This window comes from Nematolebias whitei, chromosome 11, assembly GCF_014905685.2.
Source record: "Nematolebias whitei isolate Nwh7 chromosome 11, NemWhi1, whole genome shotgun sequence".
In the NCBI taxonomy this organism is placed as follows: domain Eukaryota; kingdom Metazoa; phylum Chordata; class Actinopteri; order Cyprinodontiformes; family Rivulidae; genus Nematolebias; species Nematolebias whitei.
Window position 1 is genome coordinate 23,440,693 of NC_056508.1, and position 23,836 is coordinate 23,464,528.

The following is a 23,836-nucleotide window of genomic DNA, read 5'->3' on the forward strand; positions in this document are numbered from 1 at the left end:
TGTGTGTGTGTGTGTGTGTGTGTGTGTGTGTGTGTGTGTGTGTGTGTATGTGTGTAAATGTATTTGATGCCCACTGTATATTGGCACTGACAGGTGCAACAGTTGTGTTATGCTTTACACTTCTTATTTGTCGGATATGCTGCTTTGTGTTGCTGAGTTATGGGACAAACAAAGAGAAAGGAGAGCAGCCCAGAGACTAATTTATTCACTCCACACTCACCCCACTTACATGGGTCTATTACTGTGGCAGACATGTCATTCCTTACGATCATGTCGTAGAATTCCTGTCCAATTGCTCACATCCTGACCGCAGGTCATTCTTAGAGAGTGGTACATATGTATACATACAAATCCATACATACATACATACATAAACACACATGTATATATATATATATATATATATATATATTCACAGCACTGTTTATATATGCTTATTTTATGATTAAGACATTTTCATTTAACTTCGTGGCATCATTTTGTAACTCATTGGATGTAATTCAAATGGTTAGTTTGATGCTCAACAAAAATAGTTGGCTGGGCATTTTGCATTTTTGGATCAATTAACTGACCCGTCAGAGTCAACTGGGTTTTTTTTTGTTTGTTTTCTTTCTTGTTTGTTTTGGCAATGATACCTGAGAGAAACTAAAATGTAAAACTTTAGAAAGAAAAAAAAAGTGCTGTAACATTGTACAATTTGAGAAGAAACATTTTTTTAAATATTTTTTTTATCCTTTGGATGTGCATGGACTTTATAAAAACATGCATTTTCCTGTGCTCTGGAGAAAATAAATGCAAAGTTAGAGTTGCAGCAGTGTTTGGCGTTTGCACATAATGCCAAGTGTTCAATAGACCGTGTTGGCATTTTTGTTTGTAAGCACCTTTCACAAAACTGTTGCAACACAAGAATGTGGTGAAATATGCCAACGGTTTATTGCTTTAAAGATCAGTACAAAGCATTGCATCACTAATACACAGAAAGAGCACAACGTGCAGGTTATGACATAAATAATCAAACTTGCACAGCATGGTTGTGCGTTGCTGTTGTGGTTGAAATGTGATGTTCATTCCTCTGTGGGTGTGGGAGGAAGTGTCTGTCCGTTTGTCAGTGCAGAGTAATGGATGGCAGAGTTATAGGAGTGGGAGGAGGCACACATCCTACTCCAGACAGCTGTAATGGATGAGACTACAAAAACATAAGAAAAGGAGGCAGTCGGCATGAGCTCACCATCTCAAACTCTCATAAGCAGAGTTTAGTAGTATTGAAATCCACTAACGCGTAGATGTGAATAGAACAATGGAACACCTGGAGAAACAGACAGGGCTGATGGTTTGTGTGTGCGTTGCTCCATTGTTTTGCATTTGTGTTACACAGGCACGCACACCTGTGTTTGTGCTGATGTATCTGTGAGATCTGCGAGTGTAATGTGTCTTTTCATTTGTGTGCCTTGCCTTTGTAGCCGAACATTCATCAGAGAGTTTGATGTTGGGAAATCGATGTTTATCCAGACCAACCTCCTCAGCGAGCCCTGTTCATTTTAACTAGGTTTTAATTAAACAAGACAAGCACATAGAACACTTCAAGGAACCTATTTATCATCTGGTCCTCCAAGCTACGTAGTCCAGCATCCACATATTAAGACACCCTCTCTTCTCCCTCCTCCTCCAACGCCCGTCCCCTCGCCACAGCCTACTCATTCACAGCGCCTCAGGAAACCCACCTTCACTTATTGAACACATACAGTACCGCTGCTAAATAATAAATCCCATGTTATGTCTGCGTGCATGTCGGAAAGAATAGCTGTTGTGCATGTGCACGTTTTCTAACAGCGCATGGATCATCCCAGCAGTGATTTCTCCTGATTTCTTATCAAACATTTAAACCAAAGAGGGCTTGTGTGAGGTGCAGCCCTCTCCACCTGCTTGCTTCACCCCTTCAGGAGCAAAGTTTGTTGTCTTAGTAGCAACTCGCCTCACATCAACCTTCTGCAAATATCGTATTGTGCAAAAACCACAGCCTGGTTTTCACTGTTAAATCTGAGCAAAGCTATTGTAAATTGTTTATGTTTATAAGAAACAGCCCGATTACCCCCTCAGGTCTGTTGGGAGCCAGGGCCACGTGTCTCCAGAAGGGTTGAGGACAGAGAGAACAGAAAGAGTGTTGCTGTCTCTCAGTACGTTGTGCTTTAATGTATATTACCTTTGCTTCTGGCTTGTGGAGGATGTCTCCTGGCCTCTGTGCCAGATACCAGGAGGTGTTATCAGCCCTGCCGTGCTCTTTTTGCTGTAATGAGCCCCCAGACTCAGTATTATCTGTTTACGATAAGGATATTAATAACACTGTGCTTTAGTTATATGCTCCGGTTTCCTCTGCAGGGTGATTTTGTCAAGAGTTCTTTTCAACCAGGATAACACTCAGGCAGCATAGAGCTAGTTACTTTGGAAGTAGATTAAGTTACTTTCACTACTCTTTTGTTGAGGTTACCTTACTCATTCCTTTCCAATTAAACCTGCTTGTTTAGGTGTCTGTTTAAAGTACTGACTTCACTTTTTTAAACTTTGATTAAGTTTACTGAAACGTGTACAACTATCCAAACTGCGTAGTTGCACACATTTGAGTGTTTCAGGCCTGATAAGGCACAGGCAGCAACAAACTTCTTTTAATCTTGTTCATTTAATGCTCCTCCACGACTGTGAAGCTTCACATTTCTGCTGTGCTGCTGTATTTGATGCGTCAATGAATTAGATGTATTATTTTGTGGCTGAAACTTTTTTGCTGCCGGTGCAAAGTTTACAAGTGATAGAAATGCTCTTTGTACGTTTGACAGAGACAACTTCTGAATAATGACAAGATCCTGGTATATTAGATAAATATATATTGTTCGTAAATATGTACATTTTGATTGGATTAAAAAAAAAGCTGCTTTCTGGTGAAGCCCCAACATGTGATTGCTTACATTAATTACAATCATACTGTATATTTAATACATATTTTCTCAGATTCAAATTACCTACACTATTAGAGGAAGCGTTAATATTACCAAAACACAAATGGGTGCTAAATAATTAGTGGATGTGCAGGGCATGAAAGGTGTTATACTGTCTAGGGATGTTAAGACAGTGCTGAGAGGTTCACTAGATTTTTCTCATTCAGGTCATTATTTTTACGAACAATAGCCTGACCATATGCTGGCAGGTCCAAGTGGGAGTTATGAGCTGAAGGGTTAAGGTAAAGGGTTCAAAGATTACAGCTGCCATGGCCAATTGAGAGGTCAAACCTTTGTTTTCACATTATTCTAATGTGTCCCCTTTCTGTCCTTTCTCCTGCTCTCCTTCCAGTGTTTGTATGGCTGCTACGTCCACTCCTCCATCATCCCCACCTTCCACCGCAGGTGCTACTGGCTGCTTCAGGTAAGAATTGGTTTAATCCTTCCTCACAGTTGGCCTCACTGTAGTTTACGCACCAACTCTGCTTCTGTCTCTCCACAAAAACCCTGAATGGGTCTCGTGATATCAGTCTCTATTAGTCTGAAGCGTTTACCTTTGACAGCCAGCAGGCGGACGCCAGCCTGTCCTTCCCTCTCTCTTCTATCCCTTTTTACTCCCCAGCCTCCATTTCCCTTATCTTTCCCAGTCATTCACTTTTCTGATGGCATTGCCCATACAAGCCGTCCAGCAGGACGGTATCTCAGTCTGCTAAAAGCTTTGCCATCTCCTCTGCTTAACAGCTGCAGTGATGGGCAGTAAAAGTGTGATGGAAGAGCCTCCCTGTACTGTACAGTGTGCTCACTGATGGTCATCAAGTCGGCAGACTGAGAGTGGTTGTAAATAGTAGTCCTTTGATCACATACCCAATACATTTCATTATTCCCTTTTTTGCATAGCAGCCATTACCGTTAGAGGATTCCTGATACAACCATTGTTACACACAGATTGAAGGAGATGTAAAATCAAAACAGGGAATAGGACTTTGTGGGGCCTGTGCAAGTGTTTTTTTTTTTTAGATGCATCTGCAACAAATCAGTGGAATAGATGTGTTATTAAGACTAAGACTGAAGAAGTTACGAGGGTGTGTCCCACAATTTAGGATTAACGTTGCCAGTTAAGCAGTACAAGCAACTTTGAGGTTTTCAATTAGGGCAAACATAAGAGATTTATAAGAATAATTTTCTTTCTAGCATCATTTTAAGAAAATCTAAAGCTCATCTATGACGAGACACAGTTGTACCCATTTGATCTAACCGTATACATTATATTATTAGGACTTGTTCAAGTCAATGGAAACATTAAAGCAAATATGTTCTTGTTTTTAGTATTTTACCTTGTTTTATGGCACCTTGATTTGTTGTTTTATAACACTACATTTATTTTAATTGCATTTTTACTGTAGTTTATTGTTGTCTGTACTTTATATGTTGTCTGTCTAAAACAGGTCCCTCTTGTAAATGAGTCCTCGTGACTCAGTGAGACTAACCTGGATAAATAAAGGTTGAATGAAAAATGAATTATGCAGGATTTCATGCAATATTGAGTGATCTTGCGTGATCTGTTAGCACTTGAAGTATGTGTTGAGAACGACTCTCAGCTACTATTAAACCAAGTCTAGCTCAATATCTGTAAAACTGAGTTACGGTCATTTTAATCAAGGCCAGTTATCTGTGTTGACTGTCTTGACTTGGGTTGATCAGTTGTAGAGATGCAGCCAACACACTCTTTTTGGGAGTTTATTTAAAATCTGTCTATTGGTTTGAGATATTTTGCTAATGCTACAACAAATGAATACACACAGACACGGGCAAAAATGTTACCACCTTCACCTTTGGCAGCAAGCGATGACTATTCTTGGTGTAGTCTGTCACTTCTTCTTTTACACATGCACAGTAAAACTGTAATTTAAAAAGGAACAAACAGGAAATTAAATAAAATCCCATAGCAATATTTAAACTGTTAACACAAAACAAAGTTTAGAAAAACTAGGACTCCTTTTTTCTTACAGGCCTCATAATAATCAAGTTTATAAAATATTAATACATTTAATTCCCTTTTGATTTTTAACAAAAATTTAAATTAGTGGAGATTTACATTTTAAAACCTACTTTTAATGTCTCCTTTTCACCACGTTAGCCTTTAATGTTTCTATTTTGTTCAAGTTGTCTCATTATCTTTGGTGCATTGAACAGAGCTATAAAGTCTTTGCTGGTTAAGTAGCAAATATAGAATGCCTAAATACCCATTACAATCATCAGAGGGTTCCGAGAGGCGAACACACAAAACTTTTTGCACGTCTTTTTATTTCTCTCTTTTGCTCCATGTTGCCCCGGCTCATGTCTCCTTTTCAGGCAGCAAAGATAATTTGGCAGTTTTAATTTCCTTATATTTCCAAATCATTATATTCACAAGATGTTTTATTTATTTATTTACTGTGAACGGCTTTCAAGAGTGTTATAAAGTGGTCTTTACATTAAAAGTTTTTCTTTTTTCCACAATGTGTCAGAATTATTCATGTAGAATTAGCTGAGATTCCCTTCAAACAGAACAAATTCCACATTCTTCTGTCTTTGCTCTATAAATTTAAATTGGAGATATTACTGTTATTACTGCATGATGCATCAAACTAAGTTTTTTATATAATTTTTCAAAGTTGCAAGGTTTTTTTTCCTCATTACTGACTCTGAATAGAAGAAATAAGGATTTTTTTTTTCTGAAGCAATCATAGAGGGTTTTCAGCAATAACTTTAGCTAACATATGAAAATGGTTGCACTGTTGTTTTGATAAAGGGCTAAAAATATGTACCTGCCCTCAAATTATAGTTCTAAAGAAGATGACTGAAATTAGATTCAAGCTCAAGTTATGCTAAGAAATGGAGACATTTAAAACATGGATACACTCTTTGCATCATGAGCTGGGGTCACACTGGGTCACTCTTTTTTTTTTACAACCTTCATTTTCAGCATCTCAGTCTCTCTGCACAAACACTTATCAAACTTTTAGGAATGTTCTGACTCAACTTTCCTCTCCTGTTGCTGAGAACAACTACTTAGTGACTCTTTGGCCTTTGCCTCACACTGCTCAGAAGATCTTCTTGCGCTTGTCTCGAGGCTTTGAGCTGCAAAAACACATCCATTCGTTCAGACAACAGTACCCCTCTGCTGCCAAAACCCTCACAAACATGCATTTTAAAATATGCATCTCTTTTGATGCAGTGAGTGTTAGACCATTAGGGTGAGGACGAGAAACAACAGTAATTTTGGCACTAGGGGGAAAGAATTACACCTCTGTTCACATTCCTTAAAATGCCTGAAAACCTTCAGCACCCCTGTCTCCTTCAAACAGTTTCAACCAGCTTGTCCACAGCCTTTCTTATTCCCTCACTAGCTCTTCTTTTTCACATTCCTTCAATCTCTGAACCCTCTGTTTCCAACTCCCTGTGTACCATTTGCTGTGTCCATATGAGATTTGCAAGCAGTAGTCTGTCAACATCAGAGCGGCAAGGAGACTGGAGCTCCCGGAGCGGTAACAGGGAAAGGTCACCAGTGAGTGAAAAATGTAAATATTCAACCATCCAGCAGCCACAGTCAAGGAGAGACTGGGATGAAAATAACTCGTATTGCACAGCACCGACAGGGAGGGAACGCAGAGGACACTGAGGGTCGAGACAGGAGGTGAATGAAAGAGGTAGAGGGACACAACTTTTCAAAAAAGTTACAGTACAGGAAGACTTGGAGAGGAATATAGATTTAAAGATTGAAGTTGGGGGTGAAACAGGTACAAATGCAATTGTGTGGGTATATAAAAGTGATTTTGGACATACATGTGGCAAAGCCAAGGAGCCTAAAATGAGACGGAGAGAGTGAGATTGATTAAAGGTATTTTAAAGAAAAAGATGGGGGGGGTATTAACCAAGGGTGTGTGCACCTCTTTATCCACTCCTTATCCACTCTTTATTGAGTCAAAGCCTGGGTAATGAGACGGGGGACAGGAAGAAAGACCTGCAAGGGGGGGTCTTCTCCCAGCGCATTCATTTTCTTTTGTTCTTTTCACCTCTCACTCTCAATCTGCTCATCCCACCTCCACCACTCCACCTCCTCCTTTTCATGGCATTAGGCCACTTTAGAAACGTTTGCCCCATCCCAGCAAATGGCTGAGATGGAGGGAAAGGAGAGCTGCAGTTATCCAAGGGTTACAAACAGTGAATCCCAATTGCTGTTGATGTAGACTATGTGAGATTTCTGTCAAACAAACAAAAAAGTTAGTTTTTATTGTTTTGTTATTTTTATGGTAAATTCTCAACACTAGCTGCAAAAATACTCATCATAAACACCTTGAAATCATTTAAACACCCTTAACAGCTGCAGTATGCATAAACAATGTATTCAAATGTATTGTCAGGTACGAGCTATGAGGAAACACACACACATACTCAATGACACAAAGAAACTTGCCTGTCCTAGCATCGCTGATTGATTCCATTGTCCCTTTTTCTTGTTTAGTGCTAATCGAATGTAATTCCCTACTTGTGCCTCTCCATCAAATCAGACGGTGGAGTTTGTACTGGCCGGCGGGGCCACGGAGGTGGGGATAATTATGACATTCATACGGAGGGGGTCTGAGGGAAAACTTCATTTGTCCCACTGCCTGCCACGAACACAGAGAGGGGTCAATATCCTCTCCCTGCTTTTCCTGCTTTAAAACAGAGGAGAGAGGAATGAGATAATAAAGTGACTGGTAAGGCAGGAGGGAATGCTGACGACCTTGTTTCTTCAGAGCTATCACTTTCTCCCTCTTACCTCTCGCAGCTTAGGCCACGGCGCTCTAGTCTCTGTCTCACATGAATACATTATTAATATCATCATTCACTGCTGGTACGTTTTTCCTATTACATTAGTCCTTCGGAATATAATGACTTTGGAACTACTTGAATCAGTGTTATGTTGGAAAATGAGTTGTCACTGTTGTCCCTGTGATCACTCCAGGAGTATTAGACAGTATTTTGGTGATTTGAATTCATAGACTCATTCAAAGGTTGCCTAATTGGACAGGCAGAATACCTTTGTCGTTAAGGAGAGCCTTTAGCACTTTAAACTGTGTGGTGCTGTCTGTGGTGCTGAAACATTTTTTTTTCCTCTTTTTGGTGGTATTGATTTATCAAAAACTACCTCAAGCCAATGCAGTCAGCAGATTGTGAACAGGGACTAACGCATGTGCACGTTGTGCTTCACACCTCAACACTAGTAAAGACAGAGGTTCCTCTCAGTCTGGCTAATTGAATGAGAAATGTTGAGAAGCTCCATTACTGTGTGAATCCATGGTTAGGCGCGCAAGCAAGATTCCACAGCTCCACAGTGGTCATGCCTGCAGGCTAAAGGCAGACAGATAGATTCTTTATAGCTATCAGAGCCCTTCTTTCCTTCGAATCAGTTCCGTTGGCTCTGCGATGAGCGGTGGAAGACAGGTGCCTGACTCAGAGTGGCTCAGGTGATGTGTGATGACGGAGCAGAGCTGTCAGGTCCAGATGCACATCAGATGCGTCCAGTCTATGCAAGGCTACATAATGAATATTTCACTGAAATAAATCATGGATGAGCCCGGGCACTGTTCTGTTGATTTCACTGAGGGGGTAGAGAGTTTGTAAAACCTGGTGAGGTTTTGACTGGCTGTCTGCAACCTCAGGGCAAACGGAGGCTGCAGAAATATAATTGCCTTTAGCTATGCAGGCTGTTGTTTGTATCAAATGGAAAAGCATCTCCATAGAGTATGAGTTCAGACTTATAGTGTGTGACTTTGACTTTACTACCTGATGTTAATGTTAAATTCAAAACTGCAACACTGGACTGGCAGGAGAACAGGTGGTGGCACATGCTTTGGGAGTGTGTGTCTGCGTACTTGTCAGTGTTTACACATTCTTGTCTTTGCACATTTGTGCCTCAGACTTTTGCCACTCTGTTGCTGCACTATGGTTGGAGACCATGGTGCTCTCAGCAGCATGCTGCTGCTGGCAAGCCCCAACTCTCTACGCCATGAGGAGAACATCTGTTTCAGGAGCATGTTGGGGTGTGAGCCATGTCCCCATGGTGCCCCCTCTCCTTCTTCTACTCCTTATGTGCCGACACACTGACACTAACCTTCTCTCTCTGCTGTATTCATGCACATCTTGCTAGCAACTTCTATTTTAACTCTTTTGGAAATCTCTAAAGATATAAAGTTAGTTTTAAGTCCACCCACCCAAAACAGTGAGACTAAGGCCTCCGTCCTCTAAACAAACAGAAGGTCACTCTGTCACTTAATTACCAACCCCTGCTGGAGTGCATTCTCTTGAAACAAAGAAATGGGGAGAAGTTGAGCAAAGCCCAAGAGGCAAACTGAGCTTCTCTCTTTGTGGCAGACTGATCAGTTCCTCAGTGCCTGCGACCTTTTCAGTAGGCTCGTTGTCTGGCCCACCAGCACGGCCAATTATCACAAATCCCCCGCCGCATTTGTCTTGCCATTTTCCCTCTGCAGCCAAGGAGGTGCGCCTGGCCAAAGACTCACACTGCCTCATAACCGGCCTCTGTCCAGATGGAGAAACAGAGTCCCACAACAGGTATGGGGTGCTTAAATAATTCAGTCCTTCTGAAAGGTTAGGGCTCTGCCAGTAAGGGGAATTGACATTCATCTTGCTCTGCAGTCATTCACCCCACTTTCAGAAAAAGTAGCCATTGACATGTTTACATTTTGTGACTTTGAAAATGGTACTGACACCAATATTTTACATAATATTCTGCTTCATTCTCTGTTTTCTGGCAAGCCCAGATGTGCACAAAGAAAAGGTTTACATTTAAGAGCAGAAATCATGTCGGTTCAAGATTGTATTAGCTTTAAAATTGCAACGATTTCACTCCGTGTTGGATTTCACAAGCAGTCTCTCTCCCTACAAATATTGTGAAATCATCCAGGCCTTATTTATGTTTATTTCCTGTCTGTGAGGGTTATAAACCAGAGGAAATCAATGGATCCACAGTAAGTGGAGTCTATTCTTTGCCAATCCTTGCTCATGTCATGGGTCTGCCCATGTTGTTTTGCAGGCTCAAGTGGGATGGCAGAAATGTGCACGTATCTCTCAGCTTCCCAGAGAACACTGGTCACAGTTAATGACCAGAACTGTCTGATTTGTCCTGCCCTGATTACTCCTCTGAGCCCCAATTAGTTGTAGATGAGGGCTGACATACACCATCACTTGGATGTGAGCAAAGGACAAGACATGGAAAGAAAGGATTGAGGTAAAAGCAGACAGATGGGAAAGTGTATCCGCCTAGATAAAGAGGAGTAGAGAGGAGTTGGTGTGATGAAAACTTGGTTGCTACAAGGCCAGAATATTGGAGTCACTCTGCATTCAGTTAGTTATTGATCTCAATTCCCCTTTTAACCAGCTACCACTTATCGACACACAAACCAACAGCTCTGATTGAAATTTCTATAATTGGCAATTTTCATTGGGAAAAGCTGTCTCTCTGTGTGTGTTTACTGCATCTAGTCCAAGAACAGATGATAGCTCTGTGGACTAGATACAGGCCTGTTTGTAGACAGATATAAGATCAAAATAAAGTATTCAGTCAATTTAGCATTTGAAGTGAAAAGGAGGTCTAGCACATTTCAGCAGTAATTTTAAGAGTTAAAAAAAACCTCTAATTTGCAGTTGTTGCTGTGGATTTTTTGGTGTGTAATTTTCTCTTTTTTTTTCTTTTACTTTCTGACAATCTAACTCCACTCCTACCTACAGTTCTATCTGTCTTATGTCTTCTCAACAATGTTGGGCCATCTCCCTCTGCAAGTTTCAAGAAGAAAAAAGCTTATTTTTCAGTCTGCTATCGCTCTCGCTCAGTAGGGGGCAGTGAAAAAGTAACTGCAAGCCCACATACAGCCTTCAGAGTCAAACCAGACTTTAGTTAGTCAGTTTTTGATCCGAGTACATGTCATACTGAAAGCAAACATGCACACACACACTTCAGTAGAACAGTTCCACTCTCTGTCTGCACCCCCGCCTCAAACCATGCCCACACAAACCAGGAAGAAAAGGGGAAGGAGGGAGGAAGAGGAGATGGAAAAGGAATGCAAAATATGAGGGATGGGAAAATGGGATGGCATGTTGGGTAGAAAACGATTGGTGGCAGGGGTGCTTTGAGAATGGCGATTAGAATTAGAAGATTAGAAGTAGAAGATGATATCATTTGGTCGAGATGAGCGGGGGCAAACGAGCAGTGCAAATCACCCAACGTTAACGAGCTGCCTCATAAATAACTGCAGCCGAGCGGCTGCTTCAATCTGGATCTGGGTTGGTCTGAGAACTGCAAAGGAGGCATAATGCTGGCCTTAACATTATTTAGAACCCTCCCCACCCTTACCCGATTTATATAGGTTTCCTCATTGCCCTGGAGCTGAAGATTGGCCTTCTGTAGCAGCATCAGGGTGCATTTTCTTATAAAATGTAGGAGCTTTTAGACAGGCTGAGCGCCCCTTGTGTGGCATCCTAACCCTCATTCAGCATAGAGATGATAAATCCCTCTCCTGACACATCCCAACTGGGTACAACAACAACAACAAAAACAGTCTTTGCTTCTCCAGGGGCTTCCAGCTTAGAAAGACTTTCTTATCTCACTGTTTTCTTCCAAATACAAAAAAAAAAAACGTAGCCAAACAGGCAAAGGGAGTCATTAAAATATATTAAAGCTTTGATTTTCACTTAAATCTGATTATATGCGTTTCTACATTACAGAACAGATCCAACTGAATGTCAACAATTCAGTTAAAAATATGAAATGTAAAAGCTTGAATGTTTTGCACAATTAAGAAGGCAGCCAAAAACAAATGGTGAGATAAGACAGAGTAGATCTCACAGGTGGAAGGCAGAAAGTTTTGCTCTTTGTGCTCATAGAGCGTAAGTATAGTGACAGAAATATACATTTGTATTTTAGCCAGGAGCTCAGCAGCAGGAGAATGACTTTTACTGGCTGCATTCTAAATATTACATGACTTCCTGATGGCAGTGTGCTGTCTCAGGCTAATGCTGGCCTGTATTAACCTGCCCGTATAAATCAACCTTTTACCCAACTCTGTCCTTCCATTCAAAGCATCATTTTCTCCAGTCTTGCTTCATTTTCCTCCAGCTGTCCTTTTTATGTAACCCTCTAGCTTCACCTGTTTCTTGTGCCCCATTTTGTTGCTGCACCTCATTCTGTGTTGCAACCCACTTTGTGTGTGAACATTTTCTCTATGTGGTGTTACACTGCGGTTCTCTGCCAAGCCTCCTATAACGTCATATGCGGCCTGGCAGGTGACAAATAGTTTTTTAATTGCTTGCACCAGGAAAATCATTAGTCTCTTCCCCTTCCTTGGTGGGACCAAGCAGGACGTGCACGCAATAATAATAGCCTTGGTTCTGTTTCCCATCTGCTATTTTTAGAACAGGTATTTTAAGGGCTATATCAGCCTGTGTGTTTGTATATATACATGTGTGTGTACTGTATGGGGTAGTTTTCCAGCACCAGTCTATATGGACATACACGGGGACAGGTATGTTTGACTAAAGGGGTTTGGAGGTGTCTTTACTTGGTTGTGAGGAAGGACATGTGTTTATCAACACTGCACTTACCTCGCAAGAGGTTTTTCTCAATGTTGTTACAATTCCCAGGCCCTTGGGAGAACGCTGTTTGTCACTGTGTATGTGTGTTTTTGTTTTTCGAGCCTGTGAGTATGTGTACCTCTGCATCTGGTAGATTCTGGCCCAGACCATTGTGTTGTAGTGCATTACTGTAGCAATCCAGTGACACAGTGGCCAGGCAGATGAAGCTGTCCAGTTTATGGAGCAACCTGCAAACTCCAGCTGCTTTTGGTTGGGATTGTGCTTAGTGGTGAGATATAGTATTGATTTTCTCTCCTTGGTACCCTTGCCATCCCTGTGTAGATATGCACCAGTGCTCAGCATTCATTCACTGAGAAAGGGGAGAGGGAGGCGAGAGCAGTGGATGATGTTTCTGTGACGATACTGACCCCATTCGTTCGTGAGGAAAAGGCGTGGAATGTGAGGTGGCTAGACTGCAGAGGAAAATTGAATTTGTGAGGCTCAGATTGCAAGATGAACCCAGAATTTGATTTTTGTGTTATTCAAGCATTTGTTATCATATATCCCAGCGTCTGAGGGCATATGTGTGTCTGTATTGCTGTGTTCTGGGTTGTGTACTTTACTTGATGTGTAGGTGTGTGGTATCAAAGAAGTGTGTGTGTTTTGAGCACTTGTGCGAGTTAGAAACCAATTTGGATCTGATTTGGTTTGTGTTTTCTCATGCGGAGTGATGTTCAGTCCTGTTTCAAGACAAATATTTTTCTCATATCATTAAGGAACATTTTAAAATCCCATTTAAAACATTGATCTTGATCCTCTCAAAGTTACACTGCTGCAGTTTATTACACAACATACTTTATCCATAAATTACACATTTTATGTAATTATTGCATAGATATATTAGTGTGTGAACTTTTTGTGAATCCTAAATTGTTACTCAAGCAGTTAAAACTTAATTGGACTATTTCCACCTCTTGTGTTACTGTGAGTTTTGTTAAACAAGCAACTTGTCCTTGTTTGTTTCATAGTCACATGTTCGACTTCCATTCTTTCTTTCATCCATCATCTTCTGCTTGTTCTGGAGTCAGGTCGCAGGGACAGCAGCTTGAGCGGGGAAGCCCAGATCTTTCCACAGCCACCTCTTCCAGCTCTTCTGGGATGATTCTAAGGCAGGACTACTCAACTGGCGGCTTCAATCCGGCCCACCAATGACTTCATTAAAAAAATAAATAAATAAATAATAATAATTGGGGGTGGAGCGGGTTCTGGGTTTGGGCTTCTGTTTATTGCATTTATCAATCAATCAACCTTTATTTATACAGGTAAATCCCATTGAGCCTCGAGGACTCATTTACAGTCAATTTATGAGTCAATGCAACAGAACAAACAAATTTAAACAGTAACAGTTCATTGTAATACTTGATTTATTTACATAATGACTTTAATTGCTGGATGTCCAGCCCCTGTGCTGCTGGCTTTCAGAAACTGTGGCCCCCTGAGCAGTTTAGTTGAATAGCCCTGTTCTAAGGTATTCACAGGCCATCCAAGACACATAATCTCTCAAGTGTACCCTGGGTTTTCCCCAGGGCCTCCTCCCAGTTAAACTTGCATGGAACACTTCCCTAGGGAGGCATCGAAGGGGTGCCCTTACCAGAGTTTGTGACCATAGGAGACAGTTCGAATGTAGACCAGCATCATCTTTCTCATCAGCACAATGGATCAGCACAGAGGATGCAATGCTGTGGAATACTGCCACTCCGATACATCTGTCAATCTTACACCCCATTTTTCCCCTCAAGTGTGAACATCCATCCATCCATTATCTTTACCCGCTTATTCCATTTTGGGTCATGGGGGTCGCAGGTGCCCATGTCCAGCAATCACTGTGCGAGGGGCGGGGTACACCCTGGACAGGTCGCAAGTCCATCACAGGGCCACATAGAGACAAACGAGACAAACAACCATTCACTCTCTCACTCTCACCTAGGGACAATTTAGAGTTACCAATCAGCCTAACATGCATGTTTTTGGTCTGTGGGAGGAAACCGGAGCACCCGGAGAAAACCCACGCATGCACGGAGAGAACATGCAAACTCCACCCAGAAAGGCCCCTGGACCGGGGTTTGAACCAAGGACCTGCTCACTGAGAGGCAGCAGCTCTACCAGTTGCGCCACCGTGCTGCCCCACTTGTGAACAAAACTCTGAAATATGTAATCCTCCACCTGAAGCAGCCCCCTCTCCCAACCTGGAAAGAGCCATCCACTATTCTCTAACTGAGGACCATGGCATCAGATTTTGTGGTGCTAATCCTCATCCCAGTGAGAGCTGGAGATCACAACACAATGACGTCAACAGAACCACATCGTCCGTACAACATCCACCTGGCTGCACAGATAAGTTCTGTTCATAAAAATTATAAACAAAATTTGGGACAATGGACAACCCTGGCAGAGTCGGACTTTTGCCCTGAAGAGGCCCAACTTACTGCCACCAGACTCTCACACTGTGTTTATAGTAAATGAGTGGCCTGTAGCAACGCAAGCCCAATCCAGTACTCACAGATCACCTTTCCCCAAGGAACAGAATGGAATGACTTTTCCAAGTCCGCAAAGCATATGTAGACTGGTTGGGCAAACTTCCATGTCCCCTTGAGGACCTTAGTGAGGGTAAAGAGCTAGCCCAGTGCTCCACAGTCGGGACAGAAGTCCCATTGTTTCTCCTGAATATAAAGTTGAACCATCAACAGGACCCTTTTTTTATGCACCCCTCAATAGACTTTACCAAGGAAGATGAATAGTTTATTTCTCTGTAAATAGAACGCACCCACCGATCCCCACTCTTGAAAAGAACAACCACCACAGTCTGCCAGATTATTTTCTCACCAGAAAGGTGACGTTTTATGTCCCAAGTGTCAGATTCAATAGGCTAGAGTCATAGCGCCAAGGCTTCTGCTTTCAGCTGCAGCTGGCATCTCTATGCTTTTTTATTTAGCTCCAACACCGTCAAAAGTAAACAGTTTCCCTGTTACTTCAATTGTTTTAACCGTATGATTGCCAAATAAAGGATTTTTTTTTTTTTGGTATGGAAAACGGTTAGTTTCATTCAGCTTTTTTATGTTTTGTCTACTACTACTAACTACTTTTTTCCAGTCTGATAGTCTGTGGTTTAGTGATGCCAAATTCTAATAAGTATGTACAGGTATATACAATACAATGATATTTTTTATTTTTTGTTAAAACAAAAAAAAAAAATACAATGATTTTTTTTTTTTTTTACTCCATCACTACATTTATGACCTGGTGTGAACGAATGAATATTTGTTGCCTTCACCAATAATGCATCAAAGTGGAGCAGATAAATATTGGGAGCAAATCTCTCAATTCACCTCACAGTTTATCCAACAGTATTTTCTGATGAGTAACATCAGTGGAGTCACATATTCAGAGAGCTGTTAACCAAACAGCTGAAAGCCACCACTCCGTACATGCCTATGTTTAATCAGTCTGTGTTATGCCACCGTGTCCTGGCAGTGCTGAGTGGGGAGACCCCGTCTCTTTCCAGATTCATCTCTCCAGCTTTGTTTGACTAAGTAGTGTTGTGGTGTGTGTTGGAGAGGGCCTGAGTGCTAACAGCAGCAGCAGCAGCACAGCGTATGTGTGAGATGCATGAGCCAGCGGGCCTTGGCATCGAGAGGCAGCATATGTTTATGACCAGCTTCCTTCCTCCTCTCCAATTTTCCATTTCTCTGGCCTTTTTCATCCTCACCATCTCTTGTGTTGTGACCCCAACTTTTATAAGCCATCCTGTGACTGAGCTCAAAGGACCATGTGGGTCTCAATGCCCCTCCCCCCCACTGATCAAGGTCAAGGTTTCTTTATTGTCATTTGCATTGCATGTGGTACATGTGGTGGAACAAAAATGTGTACACAGGGTCCCAGTTACATCCACCAAAAGTATAAATTGTAAAAGAAAATCAGTAATAAGTTCTAAGATATGAACTAAGAAATATGCTAAACTTAGAATACACTAAACACTTAATAGTGCAAAAACAATATGCCAAACAACTACTGATAGCTCACTAAGTCTTATTAATACTGTAACCTTTGTTCTAGTAAAAAACTAAGATGTGGACTTTTTGTCATTTAAACATTTTGGCTTTTGGTCAAAGTATTTGGTGCAGCAGGTGATATGTTGTGGCTGCAGTGGGCCTTAGATTAATTTCTAATGCATTTCCAAGAGTTAGATACTCACATGTTGCCCTCTTTCTGCTCTGTATAACTTGTAGCTGTTCCTGCTGAGTGTCAGGAAGCAAATATATCTGAATTTCTCTAACTAACCAGATATGGACCTCCACTCTGCTGTTAATAAAGAGTTAACTATGTCTCAGATATCCCCAAACAGCTGCCTCAGCTTTTCACACCTATTCTCCTGCTGCCCACCATCCTCTTTTCCTCTTGAACCAGTAAACGAACACTCATTTGCAAGTTAGATAAATCCTTTGAATGTATTATTGATGCAAACAAATTAGCCTGCAGGCCCCAGACAATACCTAATGGAGCTTTGGCTTATGGGTGAGGTAGTTTCCAGCGAGGGCACTGTCGGTGTTCCAGGATTGATGCCTGCTCCTCTGCCCCGTAATTATTTCTCCTGCAAATTATTCAGCTGTTCTGATGCAGTGTAGGGGTTTAAAGCACTTCTTCTTATTGCTTCCTATATGATTCCAGGCCTCAACCCAGCAACACTCATTAGTTTATTAAAGAATAAAAAAAAGACATGAGCAATTAGATAACTGGGATAAAGCCACCAAAATGAGGCGACGTGTTATTATTCAAGTTTATGCACGCTGCACATAATTCACTGGGGTTTATGTTTATGTCGCTTTTCTAAGGGTATTCTCTTATCTTGTTGCACACAGACACGTGCACATTTTAACAGCCTTGTATAAGCCTGCTCGTGTATTTACACAGACTTTCTGATTTAATTTCACAAATCTGCAGAGAAACACCAGCAGAGTGTGTGTAGCTAAAAGTGGGGGTGACATGTGAACACAGAGACAAAGAGAAAAAGCAAATGTATCTAATTTATGCTAGTTGGCAATAAGGTATAGAAGCTTCAGAAGTTGTAAAAGTGATTAAAAAAACTGAGAGGAGATGAGAGAAAGATGGGACTACCATACTGTCCTTAGTGATTAGGAGCCAGTATTGATCAGAGGAGGTAAAGGGAAGGCTGGCAGAGAGAGGGAGGGAGAAAACGGGCCCTGGAGCTTGGACCCCAACTCTCTGGTGGCTTCTTCTCTGTTCCGCTCCTGCAAGCTGGCCAGGTCCATTGGGAGATTCATCAAAGGGTCTTATCCCTCTATCTGGCCTAGCTGCAGACACACAAATACACAGCTGAATGCATACATACACATATTTCTGGCCTTTGAAAAATGCTCTATTTGATGACATCCTTTCCTATTTTGCGCCAGAGTTAGACGCCATAAATTTAAGCAGATCTGTCAGCACCAGGGTACGGAAGACAGTCAGGGCCTCCTATTATCTTCTGAGCTCTTGTCTATGGCTACGCACTATCTTATCTTATATATTTGATTAAAAAACTTTGTAGATTTTATTCTATAGTCTTGCATTCTTACATGTCTCGCTTTTGGACAAACTTCTTTGCCAGATTTGACCTGTAGTTTTTGAAAGCATTGTTGTCGCCTTCCCCCATCTTTCTTTTAAAAACATTACAAAACAAGAACAGAGTCAGTAGCCATGGACCGCATGTGTCAGTCATAACGGCAATCAAGCTATAGATAAAGCGCAAACACACACAGCATCAATCAGCTCATCTTGAGGATATGTCGAAGTTTGTTTGGTGTGTCCGGTGTAGATGAGCGTTGAGGAAGTATTTATTACTCCGCGCTCTCTCGGGGCTAGACCTGTGTTAATGCATTTTCTCCTTCAAGTCTTTTCGCCTCCTCCTCCTTCTCCCCTCCGTTGCCTCCGCCTGCATTTCAGCTGACTCTGAGCTTTGGCAATCTTATTTGCCTTTTGATCCAGATCAATCTTCGTCTTATCTACAATTCTTGAATCATAAACATTTCATAAGCTCAACCTTGACACTGACAGACATGGAGAGAGGCACTTTGGGATGAGACGCCTTTGGAGGCCATTGATGCCGGACTTTACTCAGTCTGAAGAAAAGTGTTGAACTCTGCCACTCACTGCATTTTACTATCCTGCACAGCTGTCAAACTGCTTCAGTGAGACACGTGCACGGCTTAGTGTGTGTTTGTGCACGCCCACATATGCTCATACACAAAAAAGTTGTGCTGTGTATATGGCTGTGTATATGTGTGTGATGTATTATTCATAGGAAGAAGCATTCATCTCAGTGAGGCACCTTCAACAATTTGAAGACGTGGTGTGCTTAACGGCTTAATGTAGTTGCTGCAATTTGGCTCTCCTCTGGTTGATTAATGCCGGCGCTTCGCTCTTCAATGTGTTTTGCCTCACAAAAGGTTAGGTGTTATAAGAAACATGGCTTCTGAGGGAGTTTACCTGATATTCTGGGATATCAAAACCTTTCAGAATACTCACTATAATTTTATTTCTAACTCACTATTTAGTAGCTATTTAGCTCAAATAAGATCAAGGTTCTTTATTGTCATTTGCACCACATGTGGTACATGAGGTGGAACAAAATTGTGGATTCAAGGTCCCAGTTGCACCCAAAAATGGCACAAATATAAAGTATAAAAGAAACAATATATAAGGATCTAAGATATCACACAGCACATCAGAGACTTTACTTCTTCAAGCGGCTGAGACGAGCTGGTCTGGGAAGCTCAGTCCTCACCTCCTTCTACAGGTGTGCAGTGGAGAGCATCCTGTGCTCCAGCATCAACGTGTGGCATGGAGGCTGCACAGCTGCAGAAAGAAAAGCTTTGCAGAGAGTGGTGAAGGCTGCACAGAAGACTGTTGGAGTCAGTCTCCCCACCATCACAGACATATACACCTCCAGATGCAGGAAGAGGGCCACCTGTATCATGAAGGACCCCACTCACCCAACACATACACGTTTTGCCCCACTCTCCTCAGGCAGGAGGTTGTGGAGCATTAAGTGTAGAACCACTTGACTGAGGAACAGCTTCTACCCTGAGGTTGTTAGACTCATAAATCCTTAACCAGGATAATCAGTATGAAAAAAAATCACTGTACTGCCACTTGATTGTTGATATGTGCTGCTGATTATCCATGCTGCTGATTTATTTCATTCTGCTGTGTTCATTCATCCTCATCTGCTCACACAGACTCATGTTCGTGCTGCTGTTTGGCATATTGTTTTTGCACTACTAGTTCTTAGTGTATTCTTAGTTTAGCATGTTTCTTAGTTCATATCTTAGATCTTATTACTGTTTTTTTTTACAATTTATACTTTTATTGGATGTAACTGGGATCCTGTGTGCGCAATTTCATTTCACCACATGTACCACATGCGGTGCGAATGACAATAAAGAACCTTGACCTTGAAGATATACGCTATGATATGGGCTAAACGAACACCAAACGATACTCTAAAAGATCCAAGATATACTCTAAACACTAATAATGTAAAATAATACAGTATATTAAACAGCAACCCGAACATGAGTCGGTAGTGAGAAGATGGGTATGAATACAGCAGCATAAAGGCAAGAAGTCAGCAGCACAGATAAGTCACATATCACCACTTAAAGTTGCTTTACAGTGATTTTAACCCCCCCACACACACACAGTGATTATCTTGGCTAGGGATTTATGTCTAACTGCTTCAGGGTAGAAGTTGCTCCTCAGTCTAACGGTTCTAGACTGTGGTTCCTTCGTTCGTTCATGCTCATCTGCTCGTGCGGACTCATGTTTGTGCTGCTGTTTTTCGACATATTGTTTTTGTATTATTAGTGTTTGGTGTGTTCTTGGTTTGGCGTATTTCTTAGTTTATATCTTAGATCTTATTACTGTTTTTCTTTTACAATTTATACTTTCGTTGGATGTAACTGGGACCCTGTGTACACAATTTCATTGTACCGCATGTACCACGTGTGGTGCTAATGACAATAAAGAAAACCTTGACCTTGACCTTCTATACTTAATGCTCCACAACCTCCTGCCTGAGATGAAGTGTATGTAAAAAAAAAAAAAAGCCTTAGCCTTTAACGACCTTTAAGTGAAAGGTTACATCTTTATCTCTCGTTCTTCTTATGTGCCCTCCTACTATATATTTTACCAAACAGCAGGTTAAAGTTTTCCTTTTCGTGTATGTAAGTGAGGCCGACAGCGAAGCAGTCAGCAAAGTGCCTCCTCAGCACCTGCGCTTTAATGATTAATACCATATTGATGGTCTCAATTAATTTCGTATTACACCACCAGAAGGCTGCTGTTGCTCCGTCTCTGTCACGGCCCGGCGCTTGTTTTGGGAAGCCTTTCTGTGGCAGCTGCCAGCTGGAGATAGTAACCCCTCTCACGAGCTCAAGCAACACAATTTTACAGACAGATGTACAAAACACGCACAAATGCAATCACACATTAGTATCTTACAAAAACACACAGAGACTATTACACGCTGCTCGACTTCTCGCATTTCGCTCGCTTCGCACACGGGTAAACAAATAAAATGCAACTCTTTCGTTTTGTTGAATCATTTCTAAAAGGCGACTTGTTTTGTTTTAGTTGCAGCGCTAATCAACAATCAAGAAACTTCTAAGAGATTTGGGCGTCAAGTTTTGCATCTTTGCGCAGCAATCTCTAACAATTTTGCAACAACCTTTTTTTTTTTCACGATTCTACATGTTTTTCATTTGAGGCTGTTTTTCTGCACCCAATGCTTTGATTCTTGCATGATCGCCTCCCTTGCAGCGTTACACATTGTAGCAGGGTGTAATCAACTTATTAATTCCCCTGATGATCTCTGTCTGAGCCATGATTTGTCCAACACATCCTTGTCTGTGGGTTTTGTATGAACCTGCAGTCAACACTGCCCCCGCAGAGAGGCTGAGGAAGTGCTGTTTGGTCGGTCAGATTGGCAGACCTCTGATGTGCCTTTTTTCCTTCTGTCTCTTTTCATATCCAAAAAAAAAACCAGCCTCTTATCTCTGACGACTCTGTAGTTCACCCCCATAAACCCCTCTATCTCCTTCTAATATGCGCTGTTTATCTCAACCTCATTCTTTCATTCTGTCTCACTCAGAGCCACACACGCTGCTTTTTTTTATTTTTCATTTTTCATGTGGAACCAATATACACTATCGGTTGCTAGGAAACAATTTGAGCTTCTCTTTTTTCTCTCTACAGGGGCAGACGTTTGATTACCCATTTATATGGTGTGTATGTGTGTGTGTAGCAGCCAGTGTGTGTCTCCTGAGGGAGGTCTTGCCAAGCTGAACTCGGGTTTGCTCCAGTATTCAGCCTGGTAATGATAATGAGCCCCTCACCACAATGGACAGAGCACAGCCTCAGCAGTTCTGTCACCGTAACTGTTACTGTATTGTTTATTAGACATCCTCGGGATTCTTGAAGTTCGCAAATCATCGTACGTATGTATGGTTTTATGGTCTACATGGAACTGACTGTGTGAGTTGTGTGTCACAGCCTTGTCTGTTGCTGATGCCAACAATTGGTGTTATCTATTGTTGCTCAGTGAGCTAATGCAGAAGCAGATAGTGGCCAGGTTGGCCTGTTTCACGACTGGACACACTTCAGTCCTCTCTGTTTAAAAATGCACCAGCACATCTCCCTCCCTGGGCTATTCCTGTGAAGTTCTCATTCATTCGCAGACATGGTCAGAGCCACATAAACCGTGTGCGTTGTCGACTGGCGAAGGGGAAGACAACAACAACAAAAATAACACACAGACAAATCAGACGTAGCACTGATATGAAAGGAAGCAAGAAACAGGAGAGCTGAGATAGAGGCGGCAGTTGCTGTTTCCTCCTCCAAATGAATTGCTCTTTGCCCTTGGAGGAAGAGATTAAAATGAGAGATCAGCAGGTTAAAAAAAAGGCTTCAGAAAAGCCAGAGGTTGGAAAGGTTATTGTGAGGTGGAAACAAAAGAAAGTGTAAAGACACACAATTGAATCCTCCTTCCTTTTAAGAAGCCGTGTGAACTTATCTTTCCTGCTTTTAGTCTTGTGTGACTGTGTCACCTGTATGGCCAGTGAATATTAGAATCAGTGCCATGGGCTTTGTGGGGGCCATTATGGCAGCTGGATGGGCTCCTGATGACCCTTTTTCTGCTTCCCTCTGGGCAAGCTGGCCTCTCACTTGAGACCACCACAACTAATGGAGAAGTTAGTGAGCTCTGTAAGGGCCTTAGGATGAATAAGTAAGCCGTAAACTGTGAGTTGAGTTGTGGCAGCTAAAGGGCCTTCAGTGCCTCACTGCCCGGCTTACCGCCTGACTTACTGCCTGCCTGCTTTGGCATCTACAATGCTGCTCCATGTTCAGGCTCTGAGTACTGGCCTTTTGCACTTTTATTGTATTGCATGCAGACGCTCGGCACAAGAACAAACACACACCTTTACTGTGGCAATCTACACAAATAAAATATTTCAAAGCTCCAAGGAGCCACACACAGAAATAGTAGTAGCTCTCTCGCTTGCTCACTTACAAACACATAAGAATTGCAAAAGGCACTCACATATAAGCACAATTACACACTCAAGTGCGCAAGCACATGCACATACGCACACACACGTGCTCTGGCTTGCATTACCCCACACAGAGTGAAGCAGTTCTGCCCCTCCAAGCTGAGTTATTTAAAGCCCCCACTCTCGGCTCCATCGGAGTGATTATGTGCTACTGAATTAAACATCACAGGCCTCAGCCCCTGGCTTCCTCTGAAACACACTCAAACATGCTGGCCTCTTCCTGTTCCTCAAAAGTTCTGCCTCTTATATCTCCCAGCTGGTACACACATGATAGTGAAGGTAAAAAATGGTGGAGAAGGAATGTTCCCTGAATCGTGATTGCTGCTGTTTCTCTCACCTTGCCATCTAACTCACAGAGCCTGGACAAAGGCAGCTAAGATAATACAACCTATAAAACAATATCTCATCACTGGACTGACAGGTACCCTAGGCGTGAATGGAGCTTGGCACACAGACACAGAGGTTGTTGGTGGAGTACTAGATGTAACAGAAGTTTAACTCATCTCCATACACCTTTGTTAGGGTGTTTGCATTTTAAACTGGGAGCATCTAAACAAAGAGGTTGTCACAGAC

At 41.9% G+C, this 23,836-nt stretch overlaps 1 protein-coding gene across 2 annotated transcripts in view; it reads left to right on the plus strand.

Moving 5' to 3' along the window:
* Positions 1–23,836, plus strand: part of camta1a (calmodulin binding transcription activator 1a) — a 389,929-nt gene that overhangs the window by 304,540 nt on the left and 61,553 nt on the right. For both annotated transcript variants that reach the window (XM_037684774.1, XM_037684775.1), the window contains exon 6: positions 3,340–3,411. In XM_037684774.1, coding sequence (XP_037540702.1) covers positions 3,340–3,411 — 72 coding nt within the window. The remainder of the gene's footprint in view (positions 1–3,339; positions 3,412–23,836) is intronic.